This window comes from Pelodiscus sinensis, chromosome 6, assembly GCF_052426305.1.
Source record: "Pelodiscus sinensis isolate ZL-2025 chromosome 6, ASM5242630v1, whole genome shotgun sequence".
Taxonomy (NCBI): Eukaryota; Metazoa; Chordata; order Testudines; family Trionychidae; genus Pelodiscus; species Pelodiscus sinensis.
In genome coordinates, this window is record NC_143057.1 from 51,464,393 (window position 1) to 51,481,376 (window position 16,984).

General features: G+C 44.4%; 1 protein-coding gene across 1 annotated transcript; it reads right to left on the reverse strand.

Annotated features, from left to right (window-relative positions):
- Nucleotides 1-32: 32 nt before the first annotated feature.
- On the reverse strand, nucleotides 33-16,151 carry ISOC1 (isochorismatase domain containing 1). The gene is made up of 5 exons (XM_006131898.5): nucleotides 15,323-16,151; nucleotides 9,827-9,946; nucleotides 9,443-9,646; nucleotides 8,984-9,100; nucleotides 33-1,506 (listed from the first exon to the last, which is right to left on the reverse strand). Exons 1-5 carry the CDS (start codon nucleotides 15,758-15,760, stop codon nucleotides 1,360-1,362), a joined length of 1,026 nt encoding a protein of 341 aa, XP_006131960.4. The 5' UTR covers nucleotides 15,761-16,151; the 3' UTR covers nucleotides 33-1,359.
- Between the last annotated feature and the right edge of the window lie 833 nt (nucleotides 16,152-16,984).

A 16,984-nucleotide genomic window follows, 5' to 3' on the forward strand; every position in this document is an offset into this window, starting at 1 on the left:
TTTTGCAAATACCACAAGAGTAAGAGAGACAATAAATGTTAACATTTTATTTGCTTTAAACATATAAAGGTTATACAATTCTTTTAGAGCCATCTTACGGGGGAAAATAAATCATTTCAATAATACATTTACTGTAATTAGTTTTATTCCCAAAATATCATTGTTCAATATTTTGTTTAATCTACTTAAAAAAATAAGAAAAAAACTTTTCAAAGTTACATTCTTGTTGTAAACATGTTATAACAATCTTAATCCATTTGAACATGAAGAAGGTGCCTTCAAGAGGAACAATCATGTTAAAGTTTAATTTCAGCTACAAAAGCAACAAAGTAGATGCTACTTTTAAATTACACTTTTAGACTAGATTCCAATCAAATTTAAACATCAGTAGTTCAGAAGTCTGCAACAGACCTGAAACGTTAATTATTTTTTCAGGGTTTGCTTGGCTTAAAGCAGAAACCAGATGGATTTATTAAATCTAGTCACACAAGGATTAAAAAAATCCAAGGATGTTTCTAGAAATAATTAGCCTTCAGTAAATGAAACTGAAAAGTTTAGATTTTTTCAATTTTAAATGCTAGTAGTCTCCCATCTGTGATTTACTGTAAACTACTTATATCATTTCATTAACAAATTGACAGATTCTTTATAATTTTGAAAGCGGCTGTAACCCAAAGACTGCTTCCCCCTGGAACTTTTAGTTGAAATACGGAACATTAAAACAGGATTAAAGAGCCAAAAGTCTGGAATAATCAAGAATCAATGTAGTCCACTTCAGCTACCCAAAATAATTAAACCTAGATTGTTGCTTGAGCTACATGGTTTGTCTACTGAATAAGCAAAGCATTTAGTTTTTATTCTAAAAGACAGAATGTAAACATGTAATCCATCTATTTTATGCTACTGAAATACTTTTCTATTAAAATAGTTTAATTTATGCACAAAGTTAAATCATATTACCACATCACTTTTACCTCCATCAATACAAAAGTGAAGCAGAATATCACAGAACACTTTTACAAAGTGAGCAATCAATAGAGATTTCACAGAAATGTGCACTTTTTCAAGATGTGAAACAATCAGTGGGTACAGTACAAATAGGCACCTCTGTTACTTTTTTTTTAAATAAATAATAAAGCATCTGACAATAAAAGCATCTTATGGTATTCAATGTCTGACAGCTGTGATTGAACAGAGCACACTGGCACCTAGACAAATTTTTCTAAGGCAAGCACAAATATGCCAATTTTTAGGTTTATATTTCTACTAAAGTTTGTGTGAATGTGTGTGCATGTGTCTGCTTACAGCTTTAGTTCTTCCTTAAAGATGACAATATATTGCTCTTTCAGAAAGCCCTCTTTATACTTTGGAGAGGAGCCCTGACTCTGGCGCACTTGCCTTAATGATGTTTTGAATTTCTTTGAATTTTGGATGGTCTTTATCAGCTACCAGCTGCAGCAAGATGGCCTCACTAGTGGTAACTATTATTCCAGTGCGAGCAAGACGCTAAAAGAGAAAAGGACAGACAGACAAAGGTGAGACCCTTACAAGTGTGGCTAAACACATACAATATATCAAATGAAAAATACTTCTAAAATATTCACTAAACACTGAAACCTGTGCTATTCTGTCCCCAGTATTCATTGTTGGGAAGGATAAAACTGTTGATAAAACCAGGATGCCAATGAGAATTAGGAAGGGGGAGGAGAATGTCAGTTCCATTTTATTATGGCATATTAGGGGAAAGGACAGTCATGAATTAAGGCAAAGGCATGGTACTCAGTTTTCTCTCTCCAGTTCAGATCTTCGAAGGATTTAAGCATCTCACTTCCCCCAACATGTTTTCCCATACATAAAGTGAGACTAATACACCTCCCTATCCACCACAAAGAGGTTCTGAAACAAAACTGAGATCCTCAGATAAAAAGGAGCTATTTAAGTAAGTATTATTATTATTATTATTATAATGAAAGTAAGTTAGCTGCTACTGAAGCTGTATTTCCTTTTTTTTCCCCAGAGGTTAGATACTATCCAATATCCTGCTCATGAGATTACATGATGCTATGGAACCAGCAGTCTCATGAAAGGAAGATTCTTTTACAAGCCTTAACTGTTGACTGTAATTCAGTCATATTAGTAAGACAGCAATAAGTTTTATTAATGATGTAAAGTCTTTATTTAATCTGTACCAAAACATTTACACAAAGAGAACTCTTCTGAAAGTACAGGCAGTCCCCGGGTTACGTACAAGATAGGGACTGTAGGTTTGTTCTTAAGTTGAATCTGTATGTAAGTCGGAACTGGCGTCCAGATTCAGCCGCTGCTGAAACTGACCACCAGTTCTGACTTACATACAGATTCAACTTAAGAACCCCAAGTCAGCTGCTGCTGAACCTGATCAGCAGCTGATTCCAGGAAGCCCGGGGCAGAGCAACTGTGCCTCGGGCTTCCTGTAGTCAGCGCTGGTCAGTTTCAGCAACGGCTGACTTGGGGACGTCTGGGGCAGAGCAGCTGGGGTGCTGCTAGGTTGCTCCAGTAGCACCGCTCGTCGGCGCTACTGGACCAACCCAGCAGCACCCCAGCTGCTCTGCCCCAGGAGTCCTGATTCAGCCGCTGCTGAAACTGACCAGCAGCGGCTGAATCAGGAAGCCTGGGGCAGAGCAGCTGGGGTGCTGCCGGGTTGGTCCAGTAGTGCCCAGAGCGGCGCTGAGGGACCAACTGGCAGCGCCCCAGCTGCTCTGCCCCAGGGTCCACAACAAAAGCCTGGTCTGCTGGGGGGGGCACACTAGCTGCGCCCCCCCCCCCCCCAGCAGACCAGGGACACAGGGAGCAAAGCGGCAGTGGGGGTGCCTCGCCTCTGAGGCTTTGCTCTGGCGCGGGACCGCTTTGCTCCTGGTGCCCCTGGTTTGCTGGAGACGGTCCCCAGCACACCAGGGGCACCAGGAGCAAATCCGCAGCCGTGGTGGGGTCCCCTGAGGCTTTGCCAGAAGCTTTGCCAACTGCTGCGGGTTTGCTCGCGGTGCCCCTGGTCTGCTGGGGACCGTCTCCAGCAGACCAGGGACACTGCGAGCAAACCCGCAGCAGCGGCGGGGTCCCCTGCTTCTGAGGCTTTGCTCAGAAGTACAGTTGAAATCTGTGTTCATGTCAGTAATCCATGTGTCATTAAAACAGAGTAAGAAGTGAGAGTTGGCTGTTAAATGCCCTTAAATGGTATTTCTTTAAGAAAATGCTGAGGGTAAAATTCACCCTGTGAAGTGAGGCATAAAGGTCATTATCTTGTAGGCTTAAATGGTTCTGAAAGTAGCATATACCTCTTCTCTATAATGGCTAATAAAAGTGTAAATGACCTACCCATCAGCTTTACGGATATATTTTAAGAAACCATGAATCTCTTAGCCGAAGTGGAGAAACTATTTTTCCATGGAATGAGCTATTAAATGTCTTAGGGCACATCTATCATGTACAGCACTGTAGCTGCATCACTGCTGCATGTCTAGTGAAGATGCTCTATACCGACAGAAGAGAGCTCTTTCATTGGCATAATAAAACCACACCCATGAGAAGCTCTCCAACAGCACTGTCCACACCGATGCTTATGTTGGTGTAACTTATGTCTCTCAGGGAGTGGTTTATTCATACCCTTGAACAGGGATGTTAAAAAGTGTTTTGTTTTGTTTTTTTCCTGTCCCACACATTTACACCTGGGGGAAGGGAAAGGCAGCTCCATAGGAGCTGGTATTCATGGAGTACCAGCTTAAAAGCCAGCTCCCCACGGGTACCAGCTCCCACCTGGTACCCCATGGTGCTGCCTCTGTACAGGGTAGCAGTGCTGGGGGGACAGGTAGCTCCGCGTACCAGCTCCCCACAAGCACCAGCTCCTGTCTCCTCTCCCATCCTGCTGTCTCTGATACAAGGGGGCCGGGCCCTTATGTGTAACCATAAGGGTTAACCAATGAGCCCAGGCTCATCGCTTAACTGTTTAAGACTACGCCTACACTGCAGTGTTATTTCAGAATAACTGATGTTATTCCGAAATAACACAGTCTGTGTCTACACTACAAGCAGTTATTTTGACGAAATGTCAAGCTGGAGGACTCCTTTAACCCTCATTTTACGAGGAGTAAGAGAAGTCGGTGGAAGAGTGCTCTCTCAGACTTCCTGCTGTATAGGAAAAAAAGCCATTTCGACTGAAGCTATGCAACTGACGTAGCTCAAGTTGCGTAGCTTATTTTGGCTTTAGCCTTGCTGTGTGGACGTGCCCTAAAAGAATACACTAACACATGCCTGACGTCCAGAAAACTAAGGTCTGATGACATTAGCCATAGTGTACACATAACTTTTGGTCTTGTACTCACTACCACTTTTTTGTCAGCAGCTGAGAAAACTAATAGAAGCTTCAAGATAGCTTCAGTCAGCACTCAAAACTTCTTCCGCTTCATGGATTGCTTGTACTCATTCAAGCATAAAAAACCTAATTTACTGAAAAGCCATTTTCTTTTACAGAATGCTTCAAGATGACTAAGACAATCTCAACATGCGGGACTGAATTCTAAATGGGACTACATATATATGTATATATCTAAAAAGTAACAGCAAGAGAGGAGATCACAGGATGACAGTTGTCTGCCTCAGCTTTAGTTACACAAATTTTATGCAGTATTCTCCTTCAACAGAATCTAACCATTATAAGGCAGGCTCCATAGTCAGCGTTTCAGTATATAAACCCCACCATAAAGGAAGTACTAATCTGCACAGAGTTGAGGAATGTAAACAGGGCCAAGGGCAACAGAAAAAAAAGGTTGACAACAACACTGCTCAAAGTGAAGAACTATTCCTGTTTCATGCCAAAATGTGTCTGATTATACAGAATATAATCATTCTGATGCATACATGGATCAAATTTGAAAAAAATTAAATGCACTATACAGGCAGTCCCCGACTTACGCGGATCCGACTTACGTCGGATCCGCACTTACCAACGGAGCTTTCTCGCCCCGGAAGTCGGGGCGAGAAAGCCCCGTTCGTAAGCTGCTCCGGTGCCTCTGGTCTGCTGGAGACCGTCTCCAGCAGACCAGGGGCACCGGGCGGGTTCCCGCGCTTCTGAGGCTTTGCCAGAGCAAAGCCTCGGAAGCGCGGGAACCGCTGCTGCTGCCACTTGGGTGCCGGTGCCTGTGGTCTGCTGGGGACCGTCCCCAGCAGACCACAGGCACCGGGACCCAAGCGGCAGCAGCGGGCGGGTTCCTGCGCTTCTGAGGCTTTGCCAGAGCAAAGCCTCAGAAGCGCGGGAACCCCCGCTGCTGCCGCATGAGACCCGGTGCCTGTGGTCTGCTGGGGACGGTCCCCAGCAGACCACAGGCACCCGGACTGAAGCCGCAGCCGCGGGTGGTCCCGCGCCTCAGAGGCTTTGCCAGCGCAAAGCCTCAGAGGCGCGGGGAACCGCCGCTGCTGCCGCTCCAGTCTGGATGCCTGTGGTCTGCTGGGGACCGTCCCCAGCAGACCACAGGCACCCGGACTGAAGCCGCAGCCGCGGGGGGGTCCCGCGCCTCTGAGGCTTTGCCAGCGCAAAGCCTCAGAGGCGCGGGGAACCGCCGCTGCTGCTGCTTTGACTGAAGCGGCAGCAGCGGCGGTTCCCCCGCGCCTCTGAGGCTTTGCTCTGGCAAAGCCTCAGAGGCGCGGGACCCCCCCGCGGCTGCGGCTTCAGTCCGGGTGCCTGTGGTCTGCTGGGGACCGTCCCCAGCAGACCACAGGCACCGGGTCTCATGCGGCAGCAGCGGGGGTTCCCGCGCTTCTGAGGCTTTGCTCTGGCAAAACCTCAGAAGCGCAGGAACCCGCCCGCTGCTGCCGCTTGGGTCCCGGTGCCTGTGGTCTGCTGGGGACGGTCCCCAGCAGACCACAGGCACCCTGACTGAAGCCGCAGCCGCGGGGGGTCCCGCGCCTCAGAGGCTTTGCCAGAGCAAAGCCTCAGAGGCGCGGCACCCCGCTGCCGCTGCGGCTCTGCTCCCCGTGTCCCTGGTCTGCTGGGGGAAGGGGGCGCAGCTAGTGTGCTCCCCCCCCCCCGAGCAGACCAGGCTTTTGTTTTGGACTCTGGGGCAGAGCAGCTGGGGCGCTGCCGATTGGTCCTGCAGCGCCCGTGGGCACTACTGGACCAACCCGGCAGCACCCCAGCTGCTCTGCCCCAGGTCCTGATTCAGCCGCTGCTGGTCAGTTTCAGCAGCGGCTGAATCAGGACGTCTGGGGCAGAGCAGATGGGGTGCTGCTGGGTTGGTCCAGTAGCACCCCAGCTGCTCTGCCCCAGGCGTCCCCAAGTCAGCTTCTGCTGAAACTGACCAGCGCTGACTACAGGAAGCCCCAGGCAGAGTTGCTCTGCCCCGGGCTTCCTGGAATCAGCTGCTGATCAGTTTCAGCAGCAGCTGACTTGGGGACGCCTGGGGTTCTTAAGTTGATTCTGTATGTAAGTCAGAACTGGACAGTTCCGACTTACATACAGATTCAACTTAAGAACAAACCTACAGTCCCTATCTTGTACGTAACCCGGGGACTGCCTGTACACCAATAATTTAGAAAACTGTAAAATGTCTACATACTCTTATTATTCTACAGAGCTCTCTGCTAGAGGATCTCAAAAACCATGTGCATAAGTGAAGCAACATGTATTAATTAAATCTAACACTGCCCCGTAGGATAGGTAAACTTAACCTGTAAATCCAGAGGGAAAAAAATTGAAGGTTTTAAATATTCCTTCTTGTGATGCAGTTAGCCTAAATCAGGGATTACCAAATGTTTGGAAAACATGGAAACATTAAGGCAATGAGTCCCACGATTCCATTTTCTGTAAACAGGGACGCCTTGTTCTCTGGTCCCTATTTCCCTAGCCATGGTCCCGGAGAGCAGCATTCAATACATCTCCATTATAGTAGAGCATAAGGCAGTAGCCCGAGTAGAGGTTCTTTGTTGTAAAAAGGAGACTAGAAGCTTTTAGAGGTGGCTGGAAGTGAAGAGGAGCCAGTACCATGCAACCTGTCAGCTCTCCACAGAGAACTAGCAAATGCTTTGTGAACATTTTAAGAACCATTGACATTTACCCCTAACTCCTCAAAACAAAAATGAAGTTACTTAAAACCAATTAATTTGTTGACGTGCCCTTCTAGGATTTCTGAGTATTATCTGCTTTTTTAGAATTACACTGTATCCGTTTTGACTGGACAAAATCAGTGTTTGTCCAGATTAGGGATGTAAGCGAGCAGTTGAGTGGAGTACTCAACTACTTGCTTCTCCCTTCCCCCTTTGCTGCCTTTGTACGAGAGGCAGTGGGGGGAAGGGAAGAAAGAGCAGCTGGTGCTGAGGGGGAGCCAGCTTAAAAGCTAGTTCCCCCCAGCACTGTCTCGCCTCCAGGGCATAGGAGGAAATAGGGGAGGCTGGAGCAGCCCCTGCCCACAGCCAGCCCAGCCCAGCCCAGCCCACCCGCAAACAGGGGCTGCTGGACCAGCTCATGCCGGTCTAGGATCGCTGCAGCTCTGCATTTTAAATGAAGTAAGAGTCTGCTGGACTTTTACTACATTTAAAATGCAGAGCCGCAGTGGTCCAGAGCTGGCACGAGATAGGACTGCTCAGTCCCGGATCGAGCCGGCTCCTGGAGCTACCCTTGCTGTGGCTCTGCAGAGTGGCCCTTTCATTGACTAATCATGTAGTTGATACAAAGTGTATCGACTACACAATTAGCCAATTAACCGCTTTTACATCCTTAGTCCAGATAACTCAAAACCTATTACAATACACAAAACTGTGATTTGTGTGTGTTTGTCTGTGTGCATGTCTGCATGCACACCTAAAAGATATGTGCTGTTTGTTCAAAGCAAATGTACAGAAACAGGAGAACAACCAAAATTCTGGGTTTTTTTCTGGGGGTTTTTCCTGCTATACGTATTAAGCAATAATAATACTGAACTATATTAATTTGCAGATGAGTCTATGACTATTACGTAAGGACTACTACCAGAAAAGTATCATACAAATGTGGTAGATTTCATTAAGCTCACACTTAATTAAAGTTACTGCATTTTATCAAATGTTCAATACTGCTGGCTTTCCTTTAGCTCTAGGGTTTTATTAGACATAGAAGGTGTAGAAAAACTTTTTTGATTTTGTGTGACTAGCACAAAGTTATGGAATTACAGTTACTATTATGAGTTTAATTTTTCAACTATTTGCTAAAATCCAGACAAAATGTTCTATGTTAAACACCAACAGAGTTTTCTTTTCTATCCTGAATTTTTAACACAAGGAAGCGTGCAAGCTAATTAGAGTGCATTGTTTTCCATAAAGGCAAAGTTGTGTATGAAATTCAGCTACACTTCTTACATTGGCTAACTTTATGTATTGTAACTCCTACAGCAATTATAACACATTCAACTGGACTACTAGAATTTTTCTAATTGTGATGAAGAAACTTTTTTGAAAGTCTGAAAGTTAAAGCTTTTTCGTTACTTAGAGTCAAGTAGGACTTGACTGAATTTACTGATTTTTTTGGGCATGTTAGAAGGTGCTTCACAAATGGAGCATCTTTATACTTTGAAGGGTTAAACAATAGTAGCCTGTCATGCAAAATAACATTCTGAACCACAAAAAGTTTTATAATATTTTAATACTGTTTCATAAAGAGTTCTGCCTTATAAGGTCATCTAAGGGGCAAGAAAGTCAGTCATGTTGTAGAATGTTCCACATTTCATGAGAAGTTCCCAAATTCTGACCCTGACATCCCCAACTCTGTGCTTCACTTATAGTCACAGGGCACCAAAATATTTAAGGGTTTTTTTTTAAATCCTGGCTTTCCTGTTTCTGTGGATGACTACAAGACTAACCCCATTAATGTTCTTCAAGTATGCTGAGTTATTCACTTGCTATTATGCTTGTGATTTTCTCAGCAAGAGATCCAAACATGAAACCAAGTTGTAGAAGAAAGGACTGTCTAAATTATGCATGTTACCTCAAGAGCAAACATTCTGTCCATCATACTTCTTGATGAGGTGGCATCAGCTACAATGTGAACTTCCACACCTCTGCCAACCAATTCCAATGCTGTTTGCTGGATGCACACATGAGTCTATCAGAAAAATACCAGCATTATAAAAATATTTATCAGATTATGTGGAACTACAGTAAAAAATTAAATTAGGCATCAATCCTATAGTTTGCACATTAATTAAATTACTAATTAATTGAATGGGAATTTTGAATGAAAACCTCATGATTGTAGGATCTGGCCTCAAACTCTATTTATAATCATCTAGTTACAAGTTTTACAAGATTGTCCTCTTTGAACAACAAACATGATGACAAACAATTTAAACTCTAAGTGTTATCTGTCCTATTACACTGCTTTGTGCAAAGACATCAACATGAAAACACTTTTTCAACCACAGTACTATAATGAACAAAGACTTACTTCTACTCCAAACAAGACAACACTGCGGACTCCAGGAATGTCTGCTAATGCAGCTTCTACTTCTGGCAATACCATAGAAAATTTTGTTTTTGGAAGCACAAGTTTAACTCCCGTTAAATCAATTTCTTGCACAGTGCTTCCAAGGCCTTTGGGATATTGTTCTGTCACAATGACCGGAATTCCTAAAATCCGTGCACCTTGGAGCTGCAAGGAAAAAAATTCCACGAGAATTTGAAACAGTTATCTAAGCATTAGAGGCATGAACCTATAGTACTTAAAATTGGACTGTATAGGCACCAGTCACTGGTAGTATCCATGCATTGATGACAATTCGTAAATATTTTTTAACTAGTTACTGAAGCGGAAAAAAATGAGTAAACCTACCAATCGTTGTCCTACACTGATGATATCACCAAAATATTTGATAGCAGGTCTGAATCTTTCTTGCATATCGCAACAAAAGAATACAGTGCTTGAAGGTGTCAAGTTACCCAGTGTGGTTATCTGAAAACAAAAATACAGATTTAACATTGCAGTTTTAATTCAATTAGTTAAAAAAGGGGATTTCTAGAATGGGAAATAAAGGTTTAAAACCTTATGCCAGGATTTAAAACACATACTTTTAAATCCTAATTTAGATAAGTCCTAAGTATTAGAGAGTAGTTGCTTTTTCAGGTCCATTCAAACTTCAGCTTCCGAGGGGGTCTCTACATGTCAATAAAACAGCCTTGGCAGGCATTGATCAATTCTTTCAAGTCAACTGTGGGCATTTTATTGCAGAGTAGATACATCATAAGAATACTAATTGTACAAACTGTTCTGGTCACTGCGGAGTGCATTAAGACCACACATTAATTTCACAAAGATCACCACATATTCCATTTCTAAACCAACTTTGGAAAATCAATAATACATTTGGAATATTACTATTAAGAATCAGAGTATCTACCCTTATGGAGGAAATTGCCAGGGGGAAAGGGTGATTTATGGTGTGTGCGCAGCTGAGGTACTGCCACCAGTAACAGCACCATTACTCTTACAAGCATCTGGTCAACATTCTCCAGCAACTAGAAGAAACTGACGACCTTACCATCTTGAAATATGAAATTTCATAATGGAAATATGAAATACAAAGATCTTTGGAAAAAGCTTGAAACCTTTTTTAGTATCATAAATAATCAGAACAGCATGCATACAAGTTTTGGATTTGCTTTGCTGTTCATCTTTACAAAAGTTAAATATTTGAAAGGTTGCCCAACTATGTTTCACTATTCACAGAACAATTACTTACACAACTATAAACTACTCTAAAATAAACCTGCAGTAGTTCTATGCCAGGGGGTCAAAGTCTAGACTTTCAGATATAACACAAAATTAAAGTAGCATGTTCATGGAATTAACACAATATGGAATTCTGCATTAAATACCAAACACGAACATGAAGTTTCCAGGAGATCATGTAATCAGAGACCCAAAGGTGACCTATGTTTGAATTTTTGTCATCTGATCATTTCTCTCTTCTAGATTCCAACAACACTGCTTTTATATTTTTGCCTTATATTGAGTTTGCATTACAATTTTTTTTTAAATAATGGACGTAACAAATAACTTTTCCAAACATTTTACTTTGATGCGGCATTCTTTCTTCCATCATCCTTCATCTGTACTTTATCTCTCTCTTAACATGGACTCCGTTCTTCTGAATTTTTTTTTCTTTAATACACTAGCATCTTAGTAAAGACCAACACCCAGGTGGCACTATGTAAGTGGTAAAAACTTTTATTTTACTTTAATGCTGAAATTCATTCCATAAAAGATGTTTACTATCTTTGTATCAGAGGGGTAGCCGTGTTAGTCTGAATCTGCAAAAGCGGCGAGGAGTCCTGTGGCACCTTATAGACTAACTGAAGTATAGGAGCATAAGCTTTCGTGGGCAAAGACCCACTTCGTCAGATGCATGTATATGCATCTGACGAAGTGGGTCTTTGCCCACGAAAGCTTATGCTACTACTATCTTTGTAGAAACTATTCAATTTTGTATTTAAATATTACTATAAGACTATTTCCTAAAAGGCTTTAGAACCATGTAGGACCAAACAGACACTGAGATGCTCACCAAAAGTGAAAGCCTCTTAAAATGAACCTTTGTTTGTTTCTGATATTATTTAAATGGTAACTTCATGTTGGCAAGATGTATCCTCATGTTAACCTTAGTAAATAAATTGAAGCCAAAAGTTTATAAAATAAGGAATATAAGTGACTGGTTGAGTGACTACTTGCTCTTCCCTCCTTCTCCCCCCCACTGTCTCACAGAGGCAGCAAGGGGGAGGGAACAGTTCCCCTCAGCACCCTCTCCATGATGCACAGAGAGGAGAGCAGGGGAGGCAAAGCTGCAGCAGTCCCAGAGCCGGCAAAAGCTAGAACTGCTTAGTCCCAGCTCGCGCCAGTCCTGGAAGCTATCAATGCTGTGGCTCTGCATTTTAAATGTAGGAGGAGCCGGGCTTCCTGCACCTATTACATTTAAGCTGTGGAGCTGCAGCAGGTGAAACAATCACCCTCCCCCTTATAGACTAATTGTGTAGTCAATACAATTTGTATCAACTACACGATTAGCCAGTTACCCGCTTCTTAACATCCTTATTATAAACCCAGACTTGTGTTCAGGTACTACCAACAGAACTCCCATACTACAGTGTATGACCAAATCAAATGTGGCTGCCTCAGCTTTTGACCCTCTTCAAACTCTAAAATTGACTTTTAACCCCAAATTTAGCTGCACCTTTTCTGTACTCCTGATTGCCCTCCATGGGCAGAGGTGAAGGCAGGGGCTGAGGGAAGCAAGCCTTCAACCCTGGCCCCAGTCTGGTCCCTTGTACCTAGATCCTGCTCCACTCAGCATCACAGGTTGGGGGGGAGGGGGAAGGTAGACACGCAGCTCCAGCCTCTCCAGCACAGGTAGGAAGAAGGATGTGTGGCCCAACCCTCTCTGCCTGCAGTAGGTATTCTGGAGGCACAGTATGGGTGGGGCCAGGCTGTCGGTTTGGGTAGGCAGTATGCTAGGCTTTCCCCACTTAGCATACTGGCCACCGGTGTTCCCCTGTGTTGCAATCCAAATCAGTATAAATAATTTATTTTTAATTATGTATCACATGAAATGGGATTAGAAATTAATGCAGCCAAGATTTTTGTTGGCGTATAGATGAGAACTTTCAAGATCAGTAGCTAATAAGAACAGAGGGATTTACTGTAATCCAAATAGACAGCTTAACCACTGGCAGACAATTAAGAATTTGAGAGGCTAATGCCTGGATTTTCACTAACACAGCACGTTTACATTAATTTACATCAATGTATGTATATCAGTGTAGGTACACAAGAGCAAGTTTTCCTGTTAGATGTATCTAAATTGAAGTGTAGCTTTCATAAAGGAACATGCAGAGACAAAATTAATGAAAGGTGAGGTTACAAGCCTTCTGAACTTTGGAGACGAGGGGGAAGGAATTGAATATTTTCAGTTGAAGAACAACATGCAGTGTTGTCACTTTTTGATCACAGTAATCACAATTATATTCTGGACCAATGCCTGAATGCCTATCATAATTACAATGAGTTTATGGAAGGACATATCTGAATTAAGGATGATAAGGAATGGGTATTTTGCTAATCATGTGGTTGATACAAATTGTATCAACTACATAATTCGTTGATAAGAAGAGGCTCACTCCAGGACCACTGCTCTTCTGAATTTTAAATGTTGTAAGAGGCCTAGTAGCTCTTACAACATTTAAAATGCAAAGGCGCAGCAGTCCTGGTCCTGGCTCCTACAGGGTCCAGCAGCCCCTGTTTACAGCAGCCCAGGCTGGCCACAGGCAGAGGCTGCTCAGTGGCCAGCCCCAGGGACCCTGTTTGCGAAACCTCCCCCACTTCTGACAGTCAGTGAAAAGGCAGGAGGCAAACAGGAAGCACTGGGGGATACAAAGAATAGCTATATCTTAAATAATAAAGAATTATTCATTTTTTACACTGCATTTCAACTCAACCAGAATTTCTGCCTGACAGAGAAAAATGAATGGACTACAGCTAAAACTGGATCATTCCTCTCCACATCAGAGAGGAATGTTTTAACTCTGGACTGAACACCCATAGACAACTACTCAGCCCCACTGCAGCTGTGAGGTTCTCACCTCTGGTCCCACTGGATCCTCTGCAGCTGGGGCTGTCCCCCAGCTGGCTGCCACCAGAGGTCACCGACAGGAGCCAGAAAACTAGTTAAAGATTAAGCATACTGGTAAGCCTCCTGCTTAATGGTATGCATAGCAGTTAACCATTTTAAATATCCTTACCATAAAATTCACATTTTAATTATTTAAAAAAGGATGAAGTTTCACAGCTCCCTAAGCTTGAAAAAAGGGGGGGGGGGGAATTAGGTAATTTTGTTCAGAGTGCAACCACTGCAGCACAAAATGTCTGGTAGGCATGAAGATATATTACTATGAAAAACATGTACTGCATCTGTCTAGTGGTCTGATTGATTGCCATTAAGTCCCTAACCTGTAACTTATCAGAAATTTTTTTGTGCAGGGCTTAATATAAAGTTGGAGACATATATTGCATGGTACAAAGCTTTGGCACTATAAGATTTGTAATTAAAGATTAATCTTTATGTTTTCAGTTTTGAACCTTGACCCCAACTTCAGCTCTGCCTCATCACAAATTGTGTGTGTGTGTTTTGTTTGTTTGTTTGTTTTAAAGGAAGAAACAGTTGGCCGGCACTGTCTATTTCATATTGTAAGCGTTTACCCGTTTTATATATTGCACCATCTCTGGAAAAAAATATGTTCTGATTCATTAAATATAAAACCCAGATTCAAGAGTGGCTGGGAGATGCATGTTTCTGTGAAGAGAATAGGTTACAGACTTAATAATATAAATGTATCAGTTGGTATAAATATAAAAATGTGGGTTTGCTGTATTGTTTCTTCCTGGATTTAGATTTTGCTTAATCCCTTTTTACTCTGCCCAAAAGTTTCCCTCAAGCATTGCAAATCATTACAATTAAAAAGCTAGTCTGGAAATGCAATTGTTTTCATAACCTGTGTTCTATAGCGAATCATTTTTAAAACAAGGCATGTATTGCAACATGTGGAAGCTCTGAGATTTCTTGAAGATAATTATAATTTGTTATTAAACTATTTGTGCAACAATTAAAGTGATAAACGCTAATAAATCCTACTCCAAAACTCTGGTCACAACTGTAGACATAGAATTCTAAATATGCATGTTAAGACAAATTAATGTTATATTCCTACAACCTTCGTTTTTTCAAGGAATTTTAGATTACATAGGAGGGGGTGGGTGGGTATGAGGATGAGGTTTCTACAGCAAGGGCGAATGTGGACTTCAGAGGGAAGCAGGCAATGGGTGTGAAAAGGGGAGTGTACCTGAGAGAGAGGTGGCTGGCTGGGGGTTGTGGTACTAGAATACTTTTTATGATGGGGGTGCTGAAAGCCAATGGATAAAACGGTGAAGCTTATATATATATATATATATATATATATATATATATATATATATATATATAAACGGACACCACTTCAAGACAAGGGATGCTGCCACAGCCCCCACACCCCTAGCTCCAGCACCCTCTGGGGGGCCTGAAGGAGAAGTGAAAGGCACTGAGCAAGGAAAGGAATGGGGTGAGGGGGACCCAGAAGTGCGGTGTATTCAGAGGAAGTTGAAGGGGTGCGCCTCAGGAGAGTGTGTGTAAGCCACCCCCGATGTGCACACAGACAGCAGCGCTCTCCCAGGCGGCCCGTAAGTCCGGGCTGGGGGCAGGCACAGCGAGGGCGGAAAGCTGCGGGGCCCGGGAGCGGCTCTCACCTGTATCTGCAGCGGCACCAGGCGCACCTTGCAGCGCTCGCTGACCAGGAAGCCCTTGGGCAGGTCGATGTACTGGCTCCACTCCTCGGCGAAGAGCTGCACCACGAACTTGCGGTGCATGTCCAGCTGGTCCCCGTAGAGGCTCAGGAACTTCTGGATCAGCAGCTCGTAGCCGGCGCCGTGCGGCACGGTCGAGGGGCGGGCGAAGACCGAGAAGCAGAAGAGCACGGGCACCGAGCCGCCTCCCGGCCCGGCCGGGCAGCAGCCCCCGCCGCCCGCGAGAGGAGCAGCCGCCGCCGCCGCCATGTTCAGGGGCAGCCGCTCCGGCGCCTCCCTGCGGCCCAACCCGCCGCCGCTGCTGCTCCGTCTGCTGCTGCCCCCTCCCACCGGCCAGACGGGCGGCTCCCAGTCCCGGCTCCTGCTCCGCCTCCTCACCATGGGGCCCGGCCCTGCTCCCTCTTCGGCTAGGCGGCAGGAGAGGCCCTTCACCCTCCGCGCGCCTCGCTCCCGGTCTGCCCGGGGCTGGATGAGCGCCCGAGGCCCAGGCCCTGCAGCTAATGGGCCGCCTAGGGGATCCCGCTGGCGCAGAGCCTGCAGCGGCGCCGCGTCCCGCTCAGCTGGGCTGCCCCGCCGCGGACCCGAGTGCAGGATCGGGGCCTCGGATTGCTGGACCGGCCCCCTCCATCGTCACGGCGCGAGCCGGCCGGGCCCCTGCGAGGCAGCCTCTCCGCTCCCTCCTCCCCTGGGGCGCCTGAGTCAGGCGCGCTGCGGTGGTAGCTGTGCAAGTCCCAGTAATCAGAGAGGCTGCTCGGGGTTGTGGCTCTCCGGCTGCCGCTGAGCAGGACGGATGCCCCTTAGCAGTTAGCTACCCGAGCTGTGAAAAGACTAATCTGGAATTGCTGCCAGCACTGACTGCGCCGTGCCAGTGACGGCCTGAATCTAGCACTTGCCTTCGGTTTAGGCCTCCGAAGCACTTTATAATTCTTTGAGACTATTCCCATTTGGTAATTTTCTCAAGTGGATAAAGGGTATTTTATCGAGTGAACATATCTTAAGGAGTGCTGCTGATCTGATTGCCAGCCAGTAACCTGTAGATAATATTTATCATTACATTGTTTGTTTCACAGCTTCTACTGCACTATCTACTTACACAAAATCCATCCTTTACAATTATCTTCAGAAAGGAATTGCTGCATGTTTGAGGCCCTAACCATATGGACACTGGACTAGTAAGTGTATGTACACTTACTATAGATAAATAGATCTCTTATATGGTCTGAAGACTGCCCGGGTTTTAATTAATTTCTTTCAAATGCTTTGCAGCCTCGACTTTGATATAGATTTGGGACAGTTTTTCATCCTGGTATTATGGAGAGATAAGATCGTTTAATAAATTTAAATCCAAAATGCAGACTGGTGAGATTCCATGATCCTTAAAAAAAATTCTTGAGGCTGCACTTGGATCCACAGGGGGGAGAACTTTGTGTCTACATCCTCTCTTCTCTCATTTTCTGAGTTTCCAGGATGTGAAATTGACAGACTTTTCCCAGAAGTAACTTGCCCACAATCACCCAGTGAGTGAGTAGTACAGCCAGGAATATAACCAAGTTCTTGGCTCAAACTTCAGGTCAGGTTATACACCGGATTATTTGTGGTAAGGGT